A 23788-nucleotide genomic window follows, 5' to 3' on the forward strand; every position below is an offset into this window, starting at 1 on the left:
ATCTCCCTATTGGATATTGATGCAAATTGCAAAATTAATATGCATTAAGAGAACCCAACAACATATTACAAAATGAAATATATCATGTCCAAATGTGTCTTCTTCCAAGGATGCAAGAATGGTTCATATTAGTAACTTCATTTATAAAATATATTTTAAAAAAAGGAAAAGAATAATACACTCATTTCCACAGAGGCTAAAAAAGGCATTTTACAAATTTCAGCACCCATTATTAAAAAATTTAAGTCAATGGAAACTTTCTTAGAATAATAAAGCACATACAACTCAACTCACATGTCATTATTTCAATTAATGGGGAATGTTTGAATTAAAGGCACTCGCACAACAATCAGAGCCAGGGCGTAGTGTTCACTGTTGATTTCTTTTTAATGATACCTTGGAGGTAATAGCCAGCACATTTTGACAAGAGAAAACTATGAGATGTACAAGAATTGGAAAGGAAATATAAAACAATTTTTATTTTATGTGATAGAATATTTGAAAAATTCATAAAAGTCAATGTGTAAGTCACTGTAAACTAAGAATTCACTAAGATAGTTGGATGTAAAATTAATGTATTCAGAAAGAAAAGTTACTTTTATAAGAAAATATAATGGGAAAAAAGTTCCATTTATAATAGTAGCAACAACAATAGTTACATGCCAAGGATCAAAGTAAACAAGTGAGGAAAATTTAAGACATTCCTGAAAGACACGAAAATTAGACTTAGAAAATAAAAATGCATACTATATTTTTGAATAGAATTACACCATTATAGAGACATCAATTATCTTCAAGTTAACTTATACAATTAATGTGAATCCAATAAAAATATTAAATAATTTTTTGTAGCTCTAGAAAATTTGCTTCTAAAGTTCACATGGAAAATTAATCAAAAAATAACCTCAACCTTCTGAAAATTAATATCAAATAATAAGGGATCATGGTATATTAGTTATTTATTGTATATATAAACTGTATGATTCTGAGCGATAGATAGATCAACAGAACAGAATAGAAAATCCAGGAATAGATTCAAGCACATATGGAAGTTTAGTGTGTAATAAAGGTGGCATCTTAAATTACTGGCGAAAAGATAGACTTTTTAATAAATAATGTTAGAACAATGAGTGAGCCATTGAGAACAAGATAAATTAACTGTATACTCTGCACTATACACCAAAATAAGCTTACAATGCATCAGAGATCCTAAAAAATGAAATCATACAAGTTCCGGGGAAAGGAAGTGATTTATTTAGAACCTTGGAGTGGTGAAAGCTTTTCTAATTATGTCTCAAAAATTCAGATGCAATAAAGGAAAGGGTGATAAATTTAGACACATTACCAAAAAACCCTTTAAATAACAAAAATTATGAAAAAGATAAAAGACGCATTATTTTCTAGGTAAGCTATTTGCAGCTTACTTTACAAATTGACAAGATAGAGAAAAAACAACCAATACGTATAAAAGAAATGGATAGTTGATAAAGAAATGTCCTTTGTGCTTAAATATATGAACCTTACTCATAGAATAAGTATAAACTAAAACTAATTGAGGTACTACTTCTCACTTATGATAATGACAATAGTCGAGAAAACGGATTCTGACACGCTTTGTTGGCATAGTTTTGGGGAAAAGGGCTAATTCATGGCTGGTGGTAGTGTAAAATGGTTCAAAGCATGTGGAGGAGAATTTGACAGTATCTGAAAAGATTATATATGCATCACCCTTGACCCAGGAATCCCACTTAAAGGACCCTGAAGATACATTTGTCCAATAATATACATATGAAAATACATAAGCAGAATTTACTCTGGCATTATTTGTAACAGACAAAGTTTGAAAACAACCTAAATGTCCATCAGGTGTCAGGGGACTGGTTAAATACATTATATTATATCCAAGTTAAATGGCTTTCAGAGCAGCCAACAAATTTTGGAAGGTACCAAAAGGTAACATGAGCTAATGGCTTACTCATGTCAAATTATTTTACTTGAAATATAAAGATATTTTGAGAACTGAATTGAAATGAAGACTGTATTAAAGTGACTACAGTAGCAGAATTATCGAGAGCATTGAGTACACATTGCCTTTTACTTACGGTTTATAGTTTTGATTGGTAATATTGGGTTTACCCTCTCTGGGGTGGCAGCGTTTTCATTATCCGTCACATATTCAAAATTAATGATGAACATCATAGCCACGCCCTCTTGGTTTTTCACTGGAATTATGTGAGTGTTACAAATAAAAGTGGACCCTAAGGAGATTAAAAATGAATGTTAGTTAAAAATATGCCTTCATTCTGAACTATCAAGTAACATTAAAATTGAAATATACTCTTAAGGAAATTTGTATCTTAAATGATCACTGATATTAAAAAATAATTTGATCTTTTTTACTTCATATTTTATTGCATACCATATTCATTTAAAATACATATGTCTTTCCAGAAAAACGTTACAAATAAATTCAGTTACTGCATTGTGGAAAAACAGAAATATCAAATTCTATTTGCTTTCACACCCATCCCTATAATAGTTAATTTTTAAAAAGATATATTCTTTAACTTTCTAGAAATAATTCTTACCATTTTCTTATAAATTTTGATTAAATCTGAATCTCTATAAAATATAGCTGTATAAAAAATGAAGGCAACTCATGTCATCTTGATTTTAAAAATAAGCAACTTACGTGCTTTTTCTCTCTTAATTTATTGGACATAAAATGGTAAATTATTGACTCTATCTTATATATGTTACAGTAATTCTTTTCTTTTCTGTGCAAAATTCACATCGTCCAAATTACAATGGTTTTGTTTGGTTTTTATTCTGTTAGAAAATAAGAACAAAGTTTTGTCTATATTATTGTGTTAGTAATCTTCTTCATGAGATGGTACTCTTCAAGATGATATTCTTCTAAAAGCAAAATTACAGGGCTAGTAAGATATATTTCATTAGAATTCTGTGGAAATGAAATAAACAAAGGTATGACTCAGTTTGCAATCAACCACCACCATCCATCTTCCAACAGAAACCCACAGGTCCAAGATTCAGAGCATACACTTGAAAAGTAGACTTCTTTTAAATCAACTGACTGCTGACTGACTCCTTGCAGCTGACTTCTAGAATTCCCTCAAAGCAGTTTCCTCACACTTTTACCCTCTGAATATGCTCTTTAGTCAAGGTAATGGAAATTTCACAGGCTGGAAATTTGTTTCTGTTCCAGCTATTTAAGTTACAAATAAAGTATTCTTAAAATGCCAAAACTTCAGAAAGTGTTCTTCATCATTTACAAGCTTGTCCAACCCCGTGGCCTGTGGGCTACATGTGGCCCAGGATGGCTTTGAATGTGGCCCAACACAAATTTGTAAACTTTCTTAAAACATTGAGCATATTTTATTTACTTATTATTTTTTTTTTAGCTCATCAGCTATCGTTAGCATTAGTGTATTTTATGTGTGGCCCAAGACAATTCTTCCAATGTGGCCCAGGGAAACCAAAAGATCGGATCCCCCTGATTTAGGAAATGTGTCCATTTCGACTGCTTTTTTCACAACTAGCTGAGACCACCTTGAATCTTGAGGAGAATGATGATTCAATGCAGAGGCGGGGGGAGGTTGAGAGCAAGATTATTCTGGCATGAAACATCAGACGGAAATGTGAGCAAGTGCCAGGACCCCTGGAGGCTGGAGACAGGGGCCGGGCAAACAGCTGAAGGATCTTTTTGGGAGCCCTAACATCTGCAAAGGCCAGTAGATGCAAGTATCCCAAATGGTGACCTATGTAAGCTCTAATAAAGTCAGCATAAGAAAACTCTTTCCTTTCTTCTTATCCTGCATCTTGGCTCCTGCTGCTAGAGCTGAGAACAAAAGCTATTATGGAGACCGCTACAGATCGAGGACTTCATAGGGGAGGGATTTTGAGGGTAGGCCTGGAGATCTAACAATTATTTATAAAATTGTTTCTATGGGTAAATATGTTCTAATTTCCAAGGAATTGATTGACAGATATACTTTTAGAAAGACTTTTTGTAAGTTAGGAATGCCTATGTGCTCCTTATAATTCAGATGTGCTAGTTATAATACAAATGTGGACAGCTTCCCAAATTTGAAATGTGGATAACTTTATTTATAACTAATTTCATATTATCTATAAATGTGGCAATGGTTTTACAGATGTTGGAAAATATGCCTTAGGAATGGCAAGCTGCACCTTCAGTCTTCAGCTTCTTCAGCTATGTCTCCAATTCATTTAATAAAATAGTTAGCTAGAGCACTTGTCATAGTTTCCATGGTAACAAACGGGATGACTTTAGTAAACAGAAAATAAGCAATTTAAGACTGTTCTATTAGAACTAAAAATAGAAGTGCTTCAGGCCAGGCATCACAGCACACACTGGTTAAACAGAGTCTGAGGAGATGCTAGAAATAGTCATTATGTACTTTCCTAATGAACCAAAATACATATTGATTTTACCATTTAAAATGACATTTCCTGGATCATTTAGAATACCATTGTGAATTCGCACATTTGTTATTTAAGCAGTTTCAAATTTTCCAACACTTGGGGTGTACTGTTGACTATAAAAAACATAAAAAATGTTTGAGAAATCAAGAAATAAAATCTGTGGGGATAGAGATCTAATAGGCTTGTAATAGAGCAGTTTTGCTTTTGGTAATAAGGGGCAAAATCATGTTTTCTAATACAAGTGTTTGAAAATTTACTGTCTAAATCAGTAAATTTTCTGATTTAGTAATTTACTGAATTACTAAAAATCATAGTACTAAAAATCATAAAATTATAGTGCTTTATATAAAAGTTCAGCTATCTGCATTGGCTCTAAAGCATATTAAATAAATGTAATTAATCTGGGATTTATTGCCCACTATCATTGTTTCCTGTACATTTCTATTAAGCAATATATTTCCTCTCAAGTCAACTGAAAACTCACTTTCACATGCTTTTCTCTTTTAGTTTGGGGATTTAATATCTCCATCAATCTTGCATAGCCTCCTGGAAGGCAGACAATGAAAGGAGATACATGGAATTTAGAGGAAGAGAATAATAGAATATATTTTATAGAACAAAAATATTTTAGCTTGGATAATTCTACAAACTCCAACTAAGTTCTGTCAAGATATTACTTTGGTCAAGTGACATTGCCCTAAGAAGTCATCACTCTGTGCTCCCAAGTATTTCTCTTGAATGCAACATTGGGAGCAAGAGCAATGGAAACCTAACCCAGCAAACACCAACCAAGCAATGAAGAAAAAAAAATAGACATCTAATAATGTGGAAATAAGACTTCTAAACAAATCTAAAAAAATTTCAGACCTTGTTAAATGAATCTTGTATTCAAATGAAATTAATAGTGTTTGTTAAGAAGCAAATTATTTACAATAATATTAGCTATTATTTATAAAATTATACATGCGAATATACTAATATTGCTAGACTACGGTTCATATCCACATTTTCTCTCCTGAGTGAAAACATTTCCAAAGTGGAAAAGACTGTTTAGGAGGAACAGTGCTAATTTTAATAAAATTTTTAGAGTATGTGATTTTTGACTGCAGCCATAGAGCAAGCAAACTCAAGGTAATCTGAATAATTATGAAAAGTATACTTTATTTTATAAGTTGGTGGCATACACCTAGTTGCATTTTACAATAAGATGATGGGACCCCTCCTTTTGAACTGCTTTAAAGGCGTTTTATTGTACTGTGTGTGGTTTGTGTTCACAGGGCATCTTATGTCTTTGAGGAATAGCATAGAAGCCAATGTAACTAGGGCTGTGTATGGTTGTTGTGGGACAGGGCAAGGTGGGGAGAGTAGGCAAGGTCGAGGGAGAAGCCAGAAGCCACTGGGGAGAAGGCCAAAGAATGGATCTGAAGCTTTTCACTATGTTAGACAGGAAGGCACTGGAGAGTTTTATCCAGGGGTTAGCATGATTTGACTTAAAACTTTCCTTCACGTGTGTATGTGATGAACAGCTTATAGAGGAGGCCAGGATGGAAGCAGGGAGACCAGTTGGGAAAATACTGCAATACCCTTGGTAAGCCAAGATGGCAGTTTGGCCCAGGGTGTTGTTGTTGCAGGTGGTAATGAGGGGTCTGTTTGGGATGTTTTGAGGTAGAGCTTATAGGATTTGCTGATACTTTGGATGGGACGTAAGATAATGAGAGGGGTCCAAGTTGACAACAAATTTGGTAGCAGAACCATTTATTAAAATGGGGAAGACTGTGGAAGAAGGTGGCTTTTGGGATTGTGTAAATCCATATGTTTTCAGCATGTTGACTTTGCAATTGTTTATTAGATATCTAAGTGGAGATGTTGAGAAGGTAGTTGGATCCAGGAGACTGAGGTTAAGTTCAGGGATTGGCCCAAGCTAGGATACAAATTTGGGAACAATTAGAGAATGGATTACATATAAGGACTGGATGAGGTCACACAGGGAATCAATATAGTCGGAAAACTATGTGACCTGAGTCTGGAGGCACCATAGAATCAAAGAAGGGAAGATAAAGAACTAGCAGAGATTGGGTAGGAGCAGATGGTGAGGTGGAAAGATAATGAAAATTGTGGTGCATTCAATAGCAAAGATGTGGAATCAGCCTAAATGCCCATCAGTGATAGACTGGATCAAGAAAATGTGGTACAGATACACCATGGAATATTATGCAGCCAAAAAGGAATGAGATCAGGTTTTTTCAGGGACATGAATAGAGTTGGAAGCCATTATCCTCAGCAAAGTAATGCAGGAACAGAAAACCAAACACTGCATGTTCTCATTTATAAATGGGAGCAGAATGATGAGAACACATAGATACATGTGGGGAAACAACACATACTGAGGCCTGTAAGAGGCGGGGGATCGGGGAGAGGGAACATCAGGCAGAATAGCTAATGAATGCTGGGATTAATACCTAGGTGATAGAATGATCTGTGCAGCAAACCACCATGGCACACATTTACCTGTGTAACAAACCTGCACATTCTGCACATGTACCCCTGAACTTAAAATAAAAATTGAAGAAAAAAATGTTGTGGTGTGTTGCAGGCTAAGAGAAGAGGTATTTCAAAAGGAGGACTTGAGTGATAGGAGGTCATATCTTGATGGTCTTCTATGTTCTTGAAATTCAGTCCTTTGGAGTTGGGGATATAGCAAATTATTTTAAGCATGAAATTGTATTTTGGTGTCCAGAGCACACAGACATGGACTGTGATAGTATTAGTGATGTCTTAAAGAAGAGAAATAAATTTAAAAGATATAGGGTCTATTTATTTGACTGAAGAGACAAAAGCACATTTAGAAAGACTATTCTATAACTCTTTTTTTTTTTTTTTACTATTTACTTAGGTTTTATAACTTTATTTAAATTGTTAGTGGCAGTGATTTTTTTTTCTTTGATGAGCTTCTTTTTATTATTATTATTATTATACTTTAAGTTTTAGGGTACATGTGCACAATGTGCAGGTTAGTTACATATGTATACATGTGGCATGCTGGTGTGCTGCACCCATTAACTCATCATTTAGCATTAGGTATATCTCCTAATGCTATCCCTCCCCCCTCCCCCCACCCCACAACAGTCCCCGGAGTGTGATGTTCCCCTTCCTGTGTCCATGTGTTCTCATTGTTCAATTCCCATCTATGAGTGAGAACATGCAGTGTTTGGCTTTTTGTCCTTGCGATAGTTTACTGAGAATGATGATTTCCAATTTCATCCATGTCCCTACAAAGGACATGGACTCATCATTTTTTATGGCTGCATAATATTCCATGGTGTATATGTGCCACATTTTCTTAATCCAGTCTATCATTGTTGGATATTTGGGTTGGTTCCAAGTCTTTGCTATTGTGAATAGTGCCGCAATAAACATACGTGTGCATGTGTCTTTATAGCAGCATGATTTATAGTCCTTTGAGTATATACCCAGTAATGGGATGGCTGGGTCAAATGGTATTTCTAGTTCTAGATCCCAGAGGAATCGCCACACTGTCTTCCACAATGACTGAACTAGTTCACAGTCCCACCAACAGTGTAAAATTGTTCCTATTTCTCCACATCCTCTCCAGCACCTGTTGTTTCCTGACTTTTTAATGATTTCTATAACCCTTATGCAAAATCATATTAACAAAAATAAATGGGATAGACAGTCTGAATGGCCATGTATAGTCTGTTTAGCCTGATGGATTGGGTCTGGGAGGCTTGTGGCCTTCAGTAGAATACTTGCCCATTTCTCTCATTTTACCAGTCACATGGTTAAGACTAAAGGAGCCTACTGAAAACAAAAAGGAGGAAGTTATATGAACAAATAAAATAATGTATATAGAAGCATTATAAACAAAAAACTGAGCTGGCAAAAAGTTGGCAGTGTATCTGATAATACATTAGGTCTAAAGAAACATCCTTAACATAATCTCTCTCACACACACATGCACACACACACACACAAATACAATCACCAACATGATTAAATTACAACAATAGTGAATGTATTTAGATTGTTAGATGGTTGATGTAGTTGATGGAGTAATATGGGACTAGGATGACCCTTTCAGAATTTCCAAGAGAGATTATATATATTTACCTGTCATTTAAAAATGAAGAACTAATCTAATTAACACAAACCTGGTTGTCATATTCATGTTCTGCTGTGTGGCAGTATTGACAATGACTGAGATGCCAACAGTGTGAATAATTTATTTTCAATTACTTCTTATTTAAAACAATTTTAAACACTCAGAGAAGGGGAAGGCAGTGATATTGAGTAGTAAATTTCTTGGATGTGCAGCTCTGTGTAGCCCCTATAATTGGACAGACTTGGCTCTACTATTATTTAGTGAATGAATGACTTTGGACAAATTACTTAGTCTTTCCAAGACTCAGATTCCTCATCTATAAAATAAGGAAGGGAGGAGAGAGAGTATCCTATTTAATACTATGGGGAAGGTGAAATCAGATAATACACGTAAAGTAGTTAGCAAGGAGCCTGGCATAAAAGATGTTAGCAATAAGTGAGTGTTAGTATTATCAACTTGAATGAGAAAAATCAATTTCTCAATTTAAAAAAGTGAGTAAACTTCCTCCAAATATTCAATGATGCAGTTGAGTCACTCAGCCCTTAAGGAGCTTGAGATGAACTCATCAGATTAATTCTCTTGTCCAGATGAGAAGGTACATCAAGTAGATTTTTGAATGGGAGTGAGGACCTAGTAGGGGGAAAACCCTTTTATCATGTAATAGGTAAAATATGCCTCCTTTTCACCTTTGCAGTGATGAGGCCCTTGGTTTATTTCTTGTATTTATTTTATCCCTGTGGATTGTCCCACTGCCTTTAAAAAGCACACTGTGCTCCAGGTAACATATATGACAGAAATTAGCTTCTTTCAGCAAGCTCCATAGTCCATGGAATTTGGTATGCAGTAGAAATGTGTGAAACAATCTTTATTTCTGGACTGGGCTAGGTACCAGGATTAGCATTTGAAAGCACATTTTAGAAAAAAAGGTAATGCCAACAGCTAACATTTATTGTGTGCCAGCCACTGTTATGAGGGCTATACATGCTTTAACATGATTTAGATCCTCACAAAAATGGCAATAGTACCATTATCATCCCCATTAGGCAGTGGTAAAGTGAGCCATGCATGTTGTCCCTCCCGTCCCTTGGTCTTGGGACACTTTGTGCCCTTTCTGTTTTGGGACAGAATGCTTGGGTTCCAATTCCTTCATTAAGCCAAGACTCTGAATTCCATGACTTTTAAATCAGGTGTATTCTAAGATATTTTTTATGTTTTATAAGCAATGGCTTGATAATTAGAGCTCTTCCCACTTCTTTCTTGCAGCCTTGTCCATTTCCACCCCACTGCACTCCTAACTTAGGCATAATTCCCTTCTCCTGCCAACTGGGAGGCAGCAAGACACCATCTATTTGCCCAGCCTGTCTCCAGCCCCACATTTCATTTTAATCTATTCAGTCCTACATTGGCTCATGACCGTTTTCCTTCTACCCTCCCTTTCATTGGCTTAGGGCTTTTTAAAAATAAGGGAATTAAAGTATTTAAGAATACTTTGCTCCCTGGATCGCTACATATTATTATTACTGCAATTATTAACAACCATATAATTAAATCATGGCTACTGTTTTCTGACTGTCTTCCATGTGCCACATGTTTCTCAGGAGAAAACCTTATCTCAGAGAATTTTCTCAACTAAGTAGCAGAAGCAAGCTTTGAACTGAGACCTGTCCTGCATTCACTCTTTCCCTTGCATTAGTGTTACCCGAAGAGTGTTACCAGATGTTAACAGATATTACTGGAAAGGGCTTGCTGTAATTAACCCAATTTAGGAAATGTCCTTCTCTAGGAGATGCTCAGCTCATATTAGTGTTATAGAGGTTTTGAGAAATTTTGCAAAAACAAGTAAATATACTTTGTCCAATGCAGCATTTTCTAAGTTTATTTGACTCTGAAGTCCTATTTTAGAGAAGTCTGCGATAACATCTAGCTCCTTGGAATGTCACTGGGAAACACTGAGTTGTGTCCTGCTCCCTCCCTATTTCAAAGACACCCTTCTGAGAGGGAGGAAAGTAAATATCAAAGGTCACCCAGGTCACCTAAGGAGAGGGAGGAACTGCAGGGAACAAAGTGCTGGGCCATGAGAGGAAAGGGAATGCCAAAGGCCACTGTCACCTATTTGATATATTTGCTTGATATTGGCTCTGGTCTGAGATCTCAGGAATCTAGTTAAAATAGTATTGTCATATTTGATTACATATCTTGAAGCAATGATTTCCTCATAAGCTTGTTCTAAGTTAAAAGATTATTGCTAAATAAAATATGATAGAGTTTTTCACATCCCAGGACCAATTCATACTGCTTGACAGAGATCAGGTTTTATAACATAAAAGACCTAATAATTCAATACTCTATTAATATTCTGCACAAGAAATTTTATGAGATAACTCTGACATATCCAAGGAAATATTTTTGACTGTGTTTCCTCAGGAGTTGTTCCCCTTCCTTTTCAAAATATGGATATATGTGAATTTCTAATTAATTGTTGACTATCACCCATTTTCATTGACACATTCTCTCTTAACATTTATCCTCAGGTGTTAGGGTCTTTTCATACTTATAAATTTGATTATTGAGAAAATAAAGTTCAGCTCTGTTTTATATTTGATTAACAGTGCACAAATTATTTGGTGATTTAAATCAGGAAGAACTCTCACACATTTTCTGACGCATAAATCAGAGGCAGTCTCTTAAGATGTCCTATGGTGCTTACCCACTTCTCAGCTCTGGTTCCTACTTAATTTTGGAGCTTTGTGGATTGAATTAATGTATTGGGAAATATGAGTGTTAAAATAAGCTGAGGCTGATTTGCAGTGCAGCACTCAATCTCCAGGCAAACCAAGTCTACATTTATGATCAGGAAATTTGGGCACGTTTGTGACAATTTTTAATTCTTTTTTTTTATGCCCAAGCAAATATTTAGTCATTTGGTCCAATTTTATTTTTCACCAGACATATTTATGTTATCAAACCTCAAATGTATTTACAGCAGGCCCACCCACTAAACTGCCATTTGTTCGGTCAAATTGCTTTAACACAACACTGAACTGACTGAGCTTACTCAGAATATGAGCAAATCTGCATACTGCCATAGTAAGTGCACACGATTGTGAAGGTCAAGGCACAGTGAGAATCCTGGGGACAGCCACCCCCTGTGTGGATGTCATTTCTAACTGAGGCTGTGAATGGCGACATGCCTGGTGTGCCCATGATGTCCCTATGACTGTCGAAAGGAACCATACATTGTGCTCTATGTTTATAGCTTTGGAGCAGGGAGTTACAAACAATGTGAGCCTATTTCATAGCTTAGAATGAATAAAATAAATTGTAGATTAATAAAATTTAACAAGAATGGGTTAGGTACTACTGTGTAAAAGGCACTGTGCCAGAAATTGTAAGAGTTACAAACATGACTAAAAACAGGGATCTTTTATTTAAAAAAAAAAAGAGTCCACTCCTGGGGGTGTGATGGAGTGTCTGAAGAGAGGACAAGTAACGCCGCTCAGGCATATAAAAGGTTTTGTGAGGGAAGCTGTGTTAGTCCATTCTCACCCTGCTATAAAGATACTATCTGAGACTGGGTAATTCATAAACAAAGGAGGTTTCATTGACTCACAGTTCTGCATGGTTGGGGAGGCCTCAGGAAACTTACAATCTTGGTGGAAGGGGAAGCAGGCACGTGTTACATGGCGGCAGGTGAGAGAGCACGTGTGTCAGCGGAGGAAAACTACCATTTATAAAACCATCAGATCTTGTGAGAATTCACTTAGTCTCATGAGACCAGCATGGGGAGCATGGGGCAAACCACCCACATAATCCAATCTCTTCCCACCAGGTCTCTCTCTGGGATTACAATTCAAAGCCTTACCATATCAGAATCATAGTTTCAAGCTGGGTCTGACATGATTGTGATAGGTAGAAATTAGGAGGAGAGGCCTCTGAGGCTGAAGGAGAGCATGAGCAATGTGGAAACACTGACTCCAGGGCAACGTGAGTGGTGTGTGGCCCTTTCTCAAGACGACTAATTTTATTGCTCCCATGCCCAGTACATCTGATTTTGATAATAGCTAACTTTTATTAAACAATTGCTCTATGCCAGTTATTATGCTGTGTTCTTGACATTCTTTGTCTTATGTAATCCTCAAAAGAACCCTAAGGAAGTACATCCACTAAATATCCCCATTTTATAGAAGTGGAACTTGAGACATGAAAAAAATAAGTAATTTCCCCCAAGTCACATGGCTAGTCTGTAGGAGAATCAGGATTCTGACCTAGGTGGTCTAATGCATGCAAAGGTCTTTGTATAACAGAGGGAGGCCTTCATTTATACCTATTAATAGGTGATGTGAGTGACCTAAGTCACACAAAGCTCTATATTGTCCCAGGGTCCAACTTCTGCACGTATCTTCAGGATTCTCTACTGCAGCCAACACAGGAAAAGGCGTGTTTTAAGACAACAAACAAATTATTGAAGGTAGCTCAGACCTCTTGTAAGAGTCCCCTGCAATAGATACAGAGACCTTAGTGGGGTAAAGATTAGGCTCTTTAGGTATGTCAGGCACAAGAGTGATGATATAGAAGCAGAAAAAGGTGAAAGTAAAGGTATTTTTTCCCTAGGTATTTTAGCCCTCTCCTCTTCTCACAAAAGTTCATATTCTGTTGGACTATTTTAACTTGGGATTTTTATTTTTATTCTTTTATGCCTATACTATTTTTACAGAAGAATAAATGGGTAGAAACGATATCCTGGAAAATTAGTGAGAATAGGGCTTTTTATTCCTGTTGGCAGTGTCATGTTTAGCATTGTCCAGCTTTAGTGGGGAACACCCTTCTCCCAGGCTTGGACACAAGGCCTTGCAGCAGGTAGCTGCTACAGATGTTCCCTGCTCCCTAAGGCTGCCAGAGGCAGGAAACTGCAGCAGATACCTGATGGCAGGGATTGCTTTGCAGTGGCTCCTCTTGCCCCAGATGTGTTCTTCCAAAGGTGGTTGCAGGAGGGAGAGATGTTTCATTTCAAATTTCCCTAGGCTACATTTACTGTTGCTTTTTTGTCTTACCCATATTAGGCTTCAGGACCTTGCTTAGTACCTTTTCAAAGTAACAGGGTAATGACTGCTATTGTCCATTTCTACACTGAGACCACAGAGAAGGATGAAGGATGAGGATGATGTGATTTGTTCACCCAGCAGCACACATTTATCTGAGTGATAGGTTATTTGTTCCCTGGGTCCATGAGAGGCTGTGTAATGTAGAGGTTAAACTTAAAGCCTGCTTTAATTGCCAGGAGTTAATTCCTGGGTCTGCTACTTCCCATTGTTTCATTTTGGAATAAGTTACTTAACTGCTCTGAAACCTTAATTTCCCTATGTGTAAAATGGATATGATAGTGTTACCCACTTTATGGAGTTACTGTGATGATTAAATAAGCAGTATCTGTAAAAAGCTTAAAACATTGCCTTGTATACTGAAAAAGTATGAGTTATCATTATCATAAAGAAAATATCAAAGAGTACGTTTGAGTTCTGTAGCCAATAAGTTATGTACTGAAAGATAGGGCCCAATACTGATTAACTGGGGAGTGGGGAAAATGTGCTTGTGGTATAACCATTTCCCTTTTGAACATCTGACTGTCTACCCTATTCTCCTTATTTATGGTCCTATTATCCTGTAGCTACAGTTACCTCCCTAGACCTTGCCTCTAGTTCTGAACTTTTACCGAGTCTTATCCCTTATGAAAATTTACCAGTACATACATTTATCCAAGGGTCTTGCTTAAGCACTTCCTGACTTCAGAGATGCATGAGGCTTAATTTTCAGATAAGAGACTAAATCTCAGCTCCAGCTTTAGAATTTTTTACAGGCAATCTCTATGCTCCTCTGGCTTTACCCATAACTAGAAATATGTTGGATATAAAAGCTGGGGTTAATTCCATTAGCTGAAGGTTGAGCCGTTAGCTTCCCTAAACAGGAACTTTCATCAAAACACCAATGGTTCCTTCTTTTTGCCTGATGACTTTGAAGCTGATCATTGAATGTGTCAACATGTTACCTCTCTTAGGTAAGCTAAGTCCACTTAATAAACACTTTCTGAGATAAAGTCCTATATCAGAAAAGTTTCTCTGAAGATGGAAATTTCAGGCACTATGGTAAGCCACTGGGAGAGACTTTTTGATGTCAGTGGAGACTTTTTATAATCCCTCAAATCGTACAGAAGAACTGAAAAAAATAGAATGAACACACTGGTAAGATTATAACAGACAGTATAAAACCATTAGCAAAGCTGACCTATCATGTATTACATTTGAAAAGAAAGAGATTAAAACTTAATAAGATAAGAATTAATTTCCTAGATTCATTTTCCTTACTGTTGTTATAGTTTGCTAGAGATTAATAAAACAGATAATATTGTAGCATCAATGCTTATAAGAACAAGGACTGAGCTAATATTTTGTCATCTTGTAACATCACTAGGAAAACATAGTTAAGAAGGCCATGTACCCAAATTTCAGTTGACAGGAAGAGACTGAATTTGTTTCATTGATAATATTTTAGACGCTGCTGCTTCTCAGAACTGCACCTAAGAAACAACAAATATTCAGAGTCTCTGCGTGGAGTATACGGAAGGCTTCCCAGAGAGGTGAAATCAAGTTGCATTTTAATGGGGAATGCATAGATATTTTCAAACTAATTTCAGAGGCCATAGTGGTGTGGAATGCTTGGCAAAATATAGAGACATCGAATGGTATTTATTTTGGAGCCTAACTTAAGGGAAAATAATTGAACAAGCACAAATATTTGGGATATGCAACTCCCAAGCCACAACCTCTCTAGGAAAGAATTGAAATGGTGGTATAAATGGTAATATATGCCTGCTGCATTTCCTCAGTTTGCCCTTCTATGTTCACTGTCTATCCTTCTCTTCCTACTCAGAATAGAGAGAAGGTGCTACACGGATTTCCTTATTTTCCTGGCTTCTTGTTGGGTTTCAAGCAGTGGGGATTTCCACCAAAAAACTGGAGAGGAAGGAGAGCCATGTTGGAGTATTTATTCCCCAGATTCAAATCTTATGGGGTTGCAGTGGTTGGTTTCATCTTTCACTGGTTTGTAGATACTGTCAACCCTCAGCATATAGCTGTCTCAGGGTTCCAGAATAGTCACTCATTTCTGCTGCTTGCCCCTGGTGGCTCTATACTGTGAGTAGCCCTGGGCCACTGCACCATTCATTTAAGTGTTTCTCTTAAACACTGTCTGAGTTCTTGTGAATAGTTCTGTCATTACCTCCCCTCAAATTACCAAATTTGAGTGTTTCAAAATGTTTGAATCCTGAGTGATACAGGATAAAATTATTTGCCAGACAAAGAAAGTAAATGGAATTTTGGTAAGCAGGCATTCCGTATTTAAAGAATAAAAATGTGGCAAAATACTATGATAATAATAATAATAATAATAATAATAATAAGGCACTACATTTTTCTCTATATAGATTGGCAGAAATTTTAATCAGGACAAAAATGTTGGTGTCAGATATTTGGAGAAGATAAATGACTTTCCAAGATTAAATTCCCTTAGAACTTCAAGGAGGATAAAATATAATAGACTTAGTTCTGTGTGGTGGTCAAAAGAATGACAAATTAAGGGTAATTTGCCAAGATCAAATTCAACATTTTAGTGAAAGTGAGGGGAACTAAAAGGTATTCATCAGAAGGCGAGTTCTTAATGACAGAAAGTAAAACAAAGAAACAGCAAAAACTGACAGAATGGGCTTAAAACATTTTTGAAAACATTACTCAACATTCCAGGGGAACCCTCAAAGTCATTTAAAAGCACCACGATGTGTTTACGAGAAAATAACTTGCCCACAAATCTTGCACAATTAAGTGACAAAACTATATTCATGAATGAAAAAACAAGCAGTAATTTAGGGTTTTTTCTTTTTTTCAAAATGAATAAATTGTGAAAGAGAATTGGAAAACCTAGCAAGAGTTGAAGTTCAGCTGTAAAGTAAAAACAAAGCCAAGAATAATTTGAGGGGCACTTGAATCTCTAAGTCATTAATTAAAATTAGAAATTACTTGAAGATTAAAAAAAACAGAGAAGGTGAACTAGAGAACAAATATGATCACATCACTGAGAATATACTAAGGGAAAAAGAGGAAATTCAGTTAAAAATTATTCTACTAGATATGGGAGAGTTTTAGAACCAAGCTATATAAGCAGAATGTATTGCACGTATTGGACAAAAATATTACATATAAATCACCTCCCATAATCAATACTTAAAGTACTCAAGGTATAGTGTGGGTGCCCCAAGTATGTAACTTATTATTTTAATGATCCATGTGTGGGTCCATGTGATTCCCATAATAAGCATTTAAGAGAGAAAAGATTATAATAGCACTTCAATTCCAGGCAAGCTGCTGGTATTGGTGATAAATTGTGAGGATTCTAAAGCCCATTGAGAATAATGTATTGGTGGAAATGTAACATTTTTCTGTAAGGCAAAATCTGGTCTGACTCCTCTATTGGAGACTTTTGCATTTAAATACAAACCAAGCAGAACCAAAATGGAAAGAAAATAGAAATAAAACAAAGGACAGAAATTGTTAGTTGACCACTCTGGCCCTACCATTGTGGTAAGAATGTTAATACGCTCATTAGACAATGATGATGTTCTAGAGGGTAGCAATCATTGTCCCAATTTTACAGTGGAAACAGACTAAGAAGTCTCCATAACTACCTTGCTTACTGGCTCTGCTCTAATAGCTAGTAAGTGAAATTCTGACACTTGCCCAAATATATCTGGTTCTTAGTACTCTGTTTATTTTACCAGTTTTTTAGACTTTCTGAAAAATTTTAACAGATATTTATCAGAGTTTTTAGAAGGCTTTAAATATTGAGTGACAGTTCAATTGGATAGAGTTTTACGAAGATAAGGAGCCAAATGAAAAATAAGAACAAAAAAAGACAGGAAAATCGGGCTAGCAATCACTAACAGTATTTGCCAGGCAAAATTCTAAGATGGTCCCCAAGATTTCATTCCTCTGTCATACAGATTCTGAATAATTCCAGTGGCTGTGGAAATGAAAGACTTAGACTCCCACAATTAGTTTATGTTATATGGCTCAGTTTACTTTAAGAAAGGGAGATTATCCAGGTGTGCTTACTAGAATCACAGGAGACTTTTAAAAGCAGAGATTTTTCTCTTGCTGGTCACAGAAGAGGAAGTCAAAGGTGTTCCTGCTGGCCTGGAAGAAAGCAAATATCCACGTTTGAACAGCTGATGAGAAGGGAAGCCCCTGGGAGCTGAAAGCAGTGATGAATAAACAGCCAGGAGGAAAGTGGGGACACAGTCTTACGACCATGGAAAATGGATTCTGCCATTAACCAGTGTGTTTGGAAGAGGACCCGAGTCCAGATGAGAACCCCTGCTACGTCACAACTTGATTTCAGCCTTGTAACACCCTGAGAGGAAAACCCAGTCACACCCAGCCCGACTTCTGACCTACAGTACTATGACTGGTAAATGGCGTTGTTTAAAGCTGCTAATTTGTGGTATTTTATCATTCAGCAATAGGAGAGTAACACACAGCAAAAGCTACTTCTGGAATTTTTCTTATCTGACATTTTACAAAAGTCCAGGCAATTGAATGGTAAAATGATAGGAAGTTTGTGCATATAGTGAAAGTTTGATCTGTGGGAAGTACAGTGTACGGAAATTGAGTTATGTTGACTGTATGAACTGGTAGATGTTTCAGTAGCGGCACTAAGCAAGACATTTAAGGAAGTAATACAGCTGATATTTGTGAGATGATGCACAGGTCTCAACCAGCAGTTATGATTCACTAAAGAGCCACAGGGGGCACTTTCATCATTCCCTGTAGACATTAGCATAACATGCTGCTGTTCAGAAGACAAAAAATAAATGTCATCCCAGTACTTTGGAAGGCTGAGGCGGGCAGATCACAAGGTCAGGAGATGGAGACCATCCTGGCTAACATGGTGAAACCCCGTCTCTACTAAAAATACAAAAAATTAGCGGGGTGTGGTGGTGGGCGCCTGTAGTCCCAGCTACTCGGGAGGCTGAGGCAGGAAAATGGCGTGAACCCGGGAGGTGGAGCTTGCAGCGAGCCAAGATTGCGCCACTGTGGTCCAGCCTGGGCAACAGAGCGAGACTGTCTCCAAAAAAAAAAAAAAAAAGAAAAGAAAAGAAAAGAAAAAAATGTCTGAGAATTGTCAGGAAGGGTGTTGGAAACTAACTAGAAACAAAAGGTTTGCGGAAAATATGGTTAATTGTCTCAAAAGATAATGTGAATGGTTATCCTTCTTAACCAGACATCAGGAAATACATAAGTAACAGACAAGGTCCCCACATGAGCAACTAAAATGGTCAACAGGTCAAACATTCTTAGGTAGTACATTTTATAAATATATCCTTTATTTAAAGAATTGAATATTGAGTTATAAACAATAAAATGACTAAATAGAAGGTCTGTTGGTAACAATCTTAGAATCTAGTTATTTGAGAAATGTTTCTTCTTTCACTTTTCTGACATTTCCTCCCATGCCTGGATCAATTTAGTTGCTCATGCAACAGTAGCATGTTAAGCTAATGTTTACAGGGAACAAAGAAAATGACCCCTGTGGCTCTTTAATGAATCATAACTGTTAGTTGAGGCCCATTCATCATCTCACAAATATCATCTGCCCATGCCTCTGGTGAGAAACTGTGAATTACTTGTTTGGTAAAATCAAGACAACATATTGGGCATGTTTGACTCATCTCCTCCTTTTTACTTCTTAAGAATAAGCCTGACCAAAGAGAACACCTTTTCTACTCTGCAAATAGAATAGATAAAGCTGTATCATTCTGGAAAATATAAACCCCAAACTCCATCATAGCCTTTTTTTTTAAGTAATAAAGGTGAAAATTTGCCCCAAAAAATGTTGTCCTTTTTTTTTATTATTATTATTAACTAGTTTGAAGCCTGGCGTGTTTAAAACTTGAAGGTTAGAAAACCAAATGGATTGGCAGGGCTACATTCCTTCTGGAGGCCCGAAGAGTGAATTCATTTCCTTGCCTTTTCTAGCTTTCTAGAGGCCACCTGCAGTTTTTGGTTCATTGTCCCTTCCTCCACCTTCAAGCAAGCAATGTAGCATCTTTAAATCTGTCTCTCTGACTATGAGCCCTGCTTCTGTCATCACATCTCCTTCCCTCCCTCTTGTTCTGGGTCACATATCCTTCATTGACTGTGCCCTCCTACCTCCCTTTCATAACGACCCTATGATTACACTGGGCCCATATGTATAAATCAGTACAATCTCCCCATCTCAGGATCCTTAACTTAACCGGATCTTCAGAGTCCATTTTGCTATGTAAGGTAACGTATTCACAGGTTCTGAGGTTTAGGGCATGAACCTTTTTCCAGGGCCATTATTCAGCCTACCACATGGAATAGCTTTCATTTATGAGTTTTTGTAACACTTCTAGAAAGATAAGACCTTATATGATGACACTGACAAATCAAAAGCTTCTGTTAACACATCTATATGTATAAACGACTTCATGTAAAAAGATGTGTTGTGCAAAAATGTCCAAAACATCTAGCAATTGTGGAGGCTCCAGAATTGCCAGATGGATGAGCATAGATATGTCCAGTTGGCTGAAAGGTGGTGGCTAGCACACTTCAGATTTGTCTTTTCATAGAAAGCTTGATATTTTTGCAAGGATGATATATTTATTTGGAGGGCAAATTAAGACCAGGGGCTAAGGAAACTCTCGGAAGTAAATCCGTCCTTCCTCTCCCCCATCAAGACAAACCTCTCTACCACTATCAGTGTTCAAAGATTCTGCCTAAAGGGATTGAAGATAAGAGACAAGACAGGCAAGTCTGTCTAGTTGTGCGAAATTTACCAGACTTACACTGATTAAACAAGTTTCTGCTCTCTTTGACATTTTATTTCATCCTTTAGGTCATCTCAATTTTCATGTGCCAATATACCTCAGTTTCAGTCAGTTTCTTAGAACCTAAGATTTGATATCCTTTATGCAAAATCTGTCTTCAGATATGTGTGCATATTTGGAATTTAGTATTTACTTTTTAATTAGAATTTTACCTGTCATAAAAAATAAAAGTTCTGTTTGTGACAAGCTGAGTTTAGTATTAATGTAGACACTCAAGAGTTTTTTGAACTAAGTTGTTTAAGAGAGCTGATAATATGGGATTCTTAGATTTTAGGTTTTTCTGGTTCTCATGGTCTTTTTTATTAGTTTCATCAGTATTTGTTATTTGTATGTAGATTAGCAGCCTTTTAGTGTCTATAAAGATTTAGAATCAGTAAACTACTTGCCATATAATGATAAAATATTCTGATCTACTTGAGTAAAAGTCTTTTTATATTTTAACAGGATCTTTTTCCTTTTCTGCTTATTTTGTAAATAAAGATGTTAATTTCAGTGTTTTATACTAGCTCAAAGTGTTTAAAAAATAAAATAGAACGCTGCGTATTCTTCACAAATATTATTAATAAATTAGAACATGATGTGATTACAAAAACTAATGACACATATTTCTATATATCGTTATAAAACCATGTCCATATTATATAGTGAATAGTTCAAAAATTGAGTTGAAAACTGAGGATTTAAAATTATATTTTTTGTTAAATATATATGACACACACACATATATATATAATTATGCATGCTTAGAAAAGAATCTGGAAGGAAACACACACATCAAACTGTTATTAATTAAAACTAATGTTTGTTGAATACCTACTATATTCCAGGTTCTGTTCTAAGTGCTTTGTATTTACTATTTTATGTAATTCCACAGCAATCTTATAAACTATTATTATTATCTTCATTGTGTAGGTATTATACATGAAACCAAATTACAGAGAGATGAAATAACTTGCCAGTGACACCTGGTTATTGAACACTAGCTGAGATGTGACTATTTAGAGGACTCTTACCTCTACTTTGATCATAGTTTATGCTAGGATTTTTAATACCTAGTATGTATTACTTTTATAATTATGAAAAAGAGGAAATGTATACTTCATTTGGGGACAAAAAGATTCCCAAAAGGAGGAAACCAGTCACAGACAACTGGCTGCAATGTATCTGACATGATTATTTAAAATGTAGGAGAATGGACATTTGAAAATCCATCTTACTGAGTCTTTAAAATCCATTCCTTTTTAACATAAATTCAAATTTAATCTCAAAATCCTCACACAAATAGGTGAGTAAAACAATCTTTTTTGTCTTCACATATAGATTTCATCTTTTCTGAAGAACGGACTTCCACAGTAAATTGCAAAAACAAATGGAAATATGTCTACATTTTAAAACTACTTTATAGAATTTTAAAACCACACAGCATTACTATGAGGAAACTACTAAAGGATTTAGTTTAAAAATCATGCTGGTCTCAGTCAAATTTTATTAATGGATTCACAGGAAGGAATGAAAGACAATTACATTTGGAAAAGTCTTGCAGCAGATCAGTTGGTGTTCTGGTTGTCTGTTGCTGTGTAACAAACCACCTCAACACTTAGTGGCTCAAAGCAACAATTTGTGATTATTTCACATGGCTCCATAGGTAAATTCTGAGCTGGGTGGTTCCAGCTTAGATTCCTCCATGTTGTTGCAATTAGATTTTGGTTTTGGCTGCTGTCATCTGAAGGCTGACTTCGGAAATTCAAGACAGTGCACTCATATGGCTGGCTGCCATAGCTGGCTGATGATTGGGGTATCAGCCAGCAATATGAACTGGAATGTTTACTTGTGCCTTCTCCAAGTGGCTTGAGCTTTTCAGAGAATGATGTCTAAGTTTCTAGAAGAAGCATCCAAAAATGGGCGTTCAATTGCAAACTTTCCAAGAGGCAGGAAGCATAAGCTATTGGGCCAATCAAGGTCGAAGCCTACAACCAGCACAGCATCACTTCTTCCATATTCTATTGGTCAATGAGTCCACAGGGTCCACTCATATTCAAGGACACAGAGAAACAGATTTCCCTTCTTGATGGAGCAGTGGCAAGAGATGGGAGATGGTGGGAGATATTGTTGCAGCTGTCTTTGGAAAATGCAACTGGCTGCAGCTGATTAAAAAGCAACTTTCCCCTAGTCTTTGCAAAACATATTTGATGAAAACAATATATGATGTCATTAACAGGGAAAGGCTAAATTTATGAATATTATGAATATAATAATCACTATCACTTGGGAAGAGATGACCTGGTCGCCACAGGTGATATCTCCCCAAGTGATAGTGATTATTATAAACAATGTGGAATATGCTACTTTACACTTCTGAAAGTCTATTTTTCTGTCTCGGTTACTCTTTTATTTGATAGTTGCTGATTAAAGAATAGAGGTATGCAGAATAAAGATAAAGGTAAGCAGTAAAAGAGTGAATCCACAGAGAGAAATTGCTAGTGTAATTATAAGACAAGTTTGCTGATAATTTCTGTTAATCTTCAAAGTTAATAAACAAAAGAGGGAAGATAATCCTTTCTATATAAGTGTGGTAATGTAATACATCTGTGTACCCTGCAATTTCTAAAGCCCTTTTCCATATATTACCTGCTTTGAGCTTACATAAAACATCTTATAGGTCAGAAAACTAAGGAATAAGTCAGTTATGTGACATCCATACAGTCAGATAGATAGTAATGAAGATTAAAATGTGGGTTTTCTGTCCTCAAGCCTCTTTTTTTTCTTTTTTTGAGACGGAGTCTCGCTCTGTTGCCCAGGCTGGAGTACAGTGGCACGATCTCGGCTCACTTCAAGCTCTGCCTCCTGGGTTCACGCCATTCTCCTGCCTCAGCCTCCTGAGTAGCTGGGACTACAGGTGCCCGCCACCATGCCCAGCTAATTTTTTGTATTTTTGGTAGAGACGGGGTTTCACCATCTTAGCCAGGATGGTCTCGATCTCCTGACCTTGTGATCCATCCGCCTCGGCCTCCCAAAGTGCTGGGATTACAGGCATGAGCCACCGTGCCCAGCCAGGCTCTTTCTTTTGCATTTTCTCAATGGTTTTTTTTTTTTTTTTTTGCCGAAACTGTTTTAAGAAGAAATGAAGAAAAAATGAGAACCTGCAGTATGTAGGAATGGAAGCTAGATATGTGATTTGGGGTAAGTTACATGACCTTTTAACCTGGAAAAGAAGTAACATGGTGATGGTAATAATGGTGCTCACC

General features: G+C 36.4%; 1 protein-coding gene across 5 annotated transcripts in view; it reads right to left on the reverse strand.

The window, feature by feature from the left end:
* Nucleotides 1-23788, reverse strand: part of KCNH7 (potassium voltage-gated channel subfamily H member 7) — a 478895-nt gene that overhangs the window by 167682 nt on the left and 287425 nt on the right. For all 5 annotated transcript variants that reach the window (XM_009443595.4, XM_054679079.1, XM_063790524.1 and 2 more), the window contains exon 3: nucleotides 2103-2258. In XM_009443595.4, coding sequence (XP_009441870.1) covers nucleotides 2103-2258 — 156 coding nt within the window. The remainder of the gene's footprint in view (nucleotides 1-2102; nucleotides 2259-23788) is intronic.

This window comes from Pan troglodytes, chromosome 13 (genome assembly GCF_028858775.2).
Source record: "Pan troglodytes isolate AG18354 chromosome 13, NHGRI_mPanTro3-v2.0_pri, whole genome shotgun sequence".
NCBI classification, from domain to species: Eukaryota; Metazoa; Chordata; class Mammalia; order Primates; family Hominidae; genus Pan; species Pan troglodytes.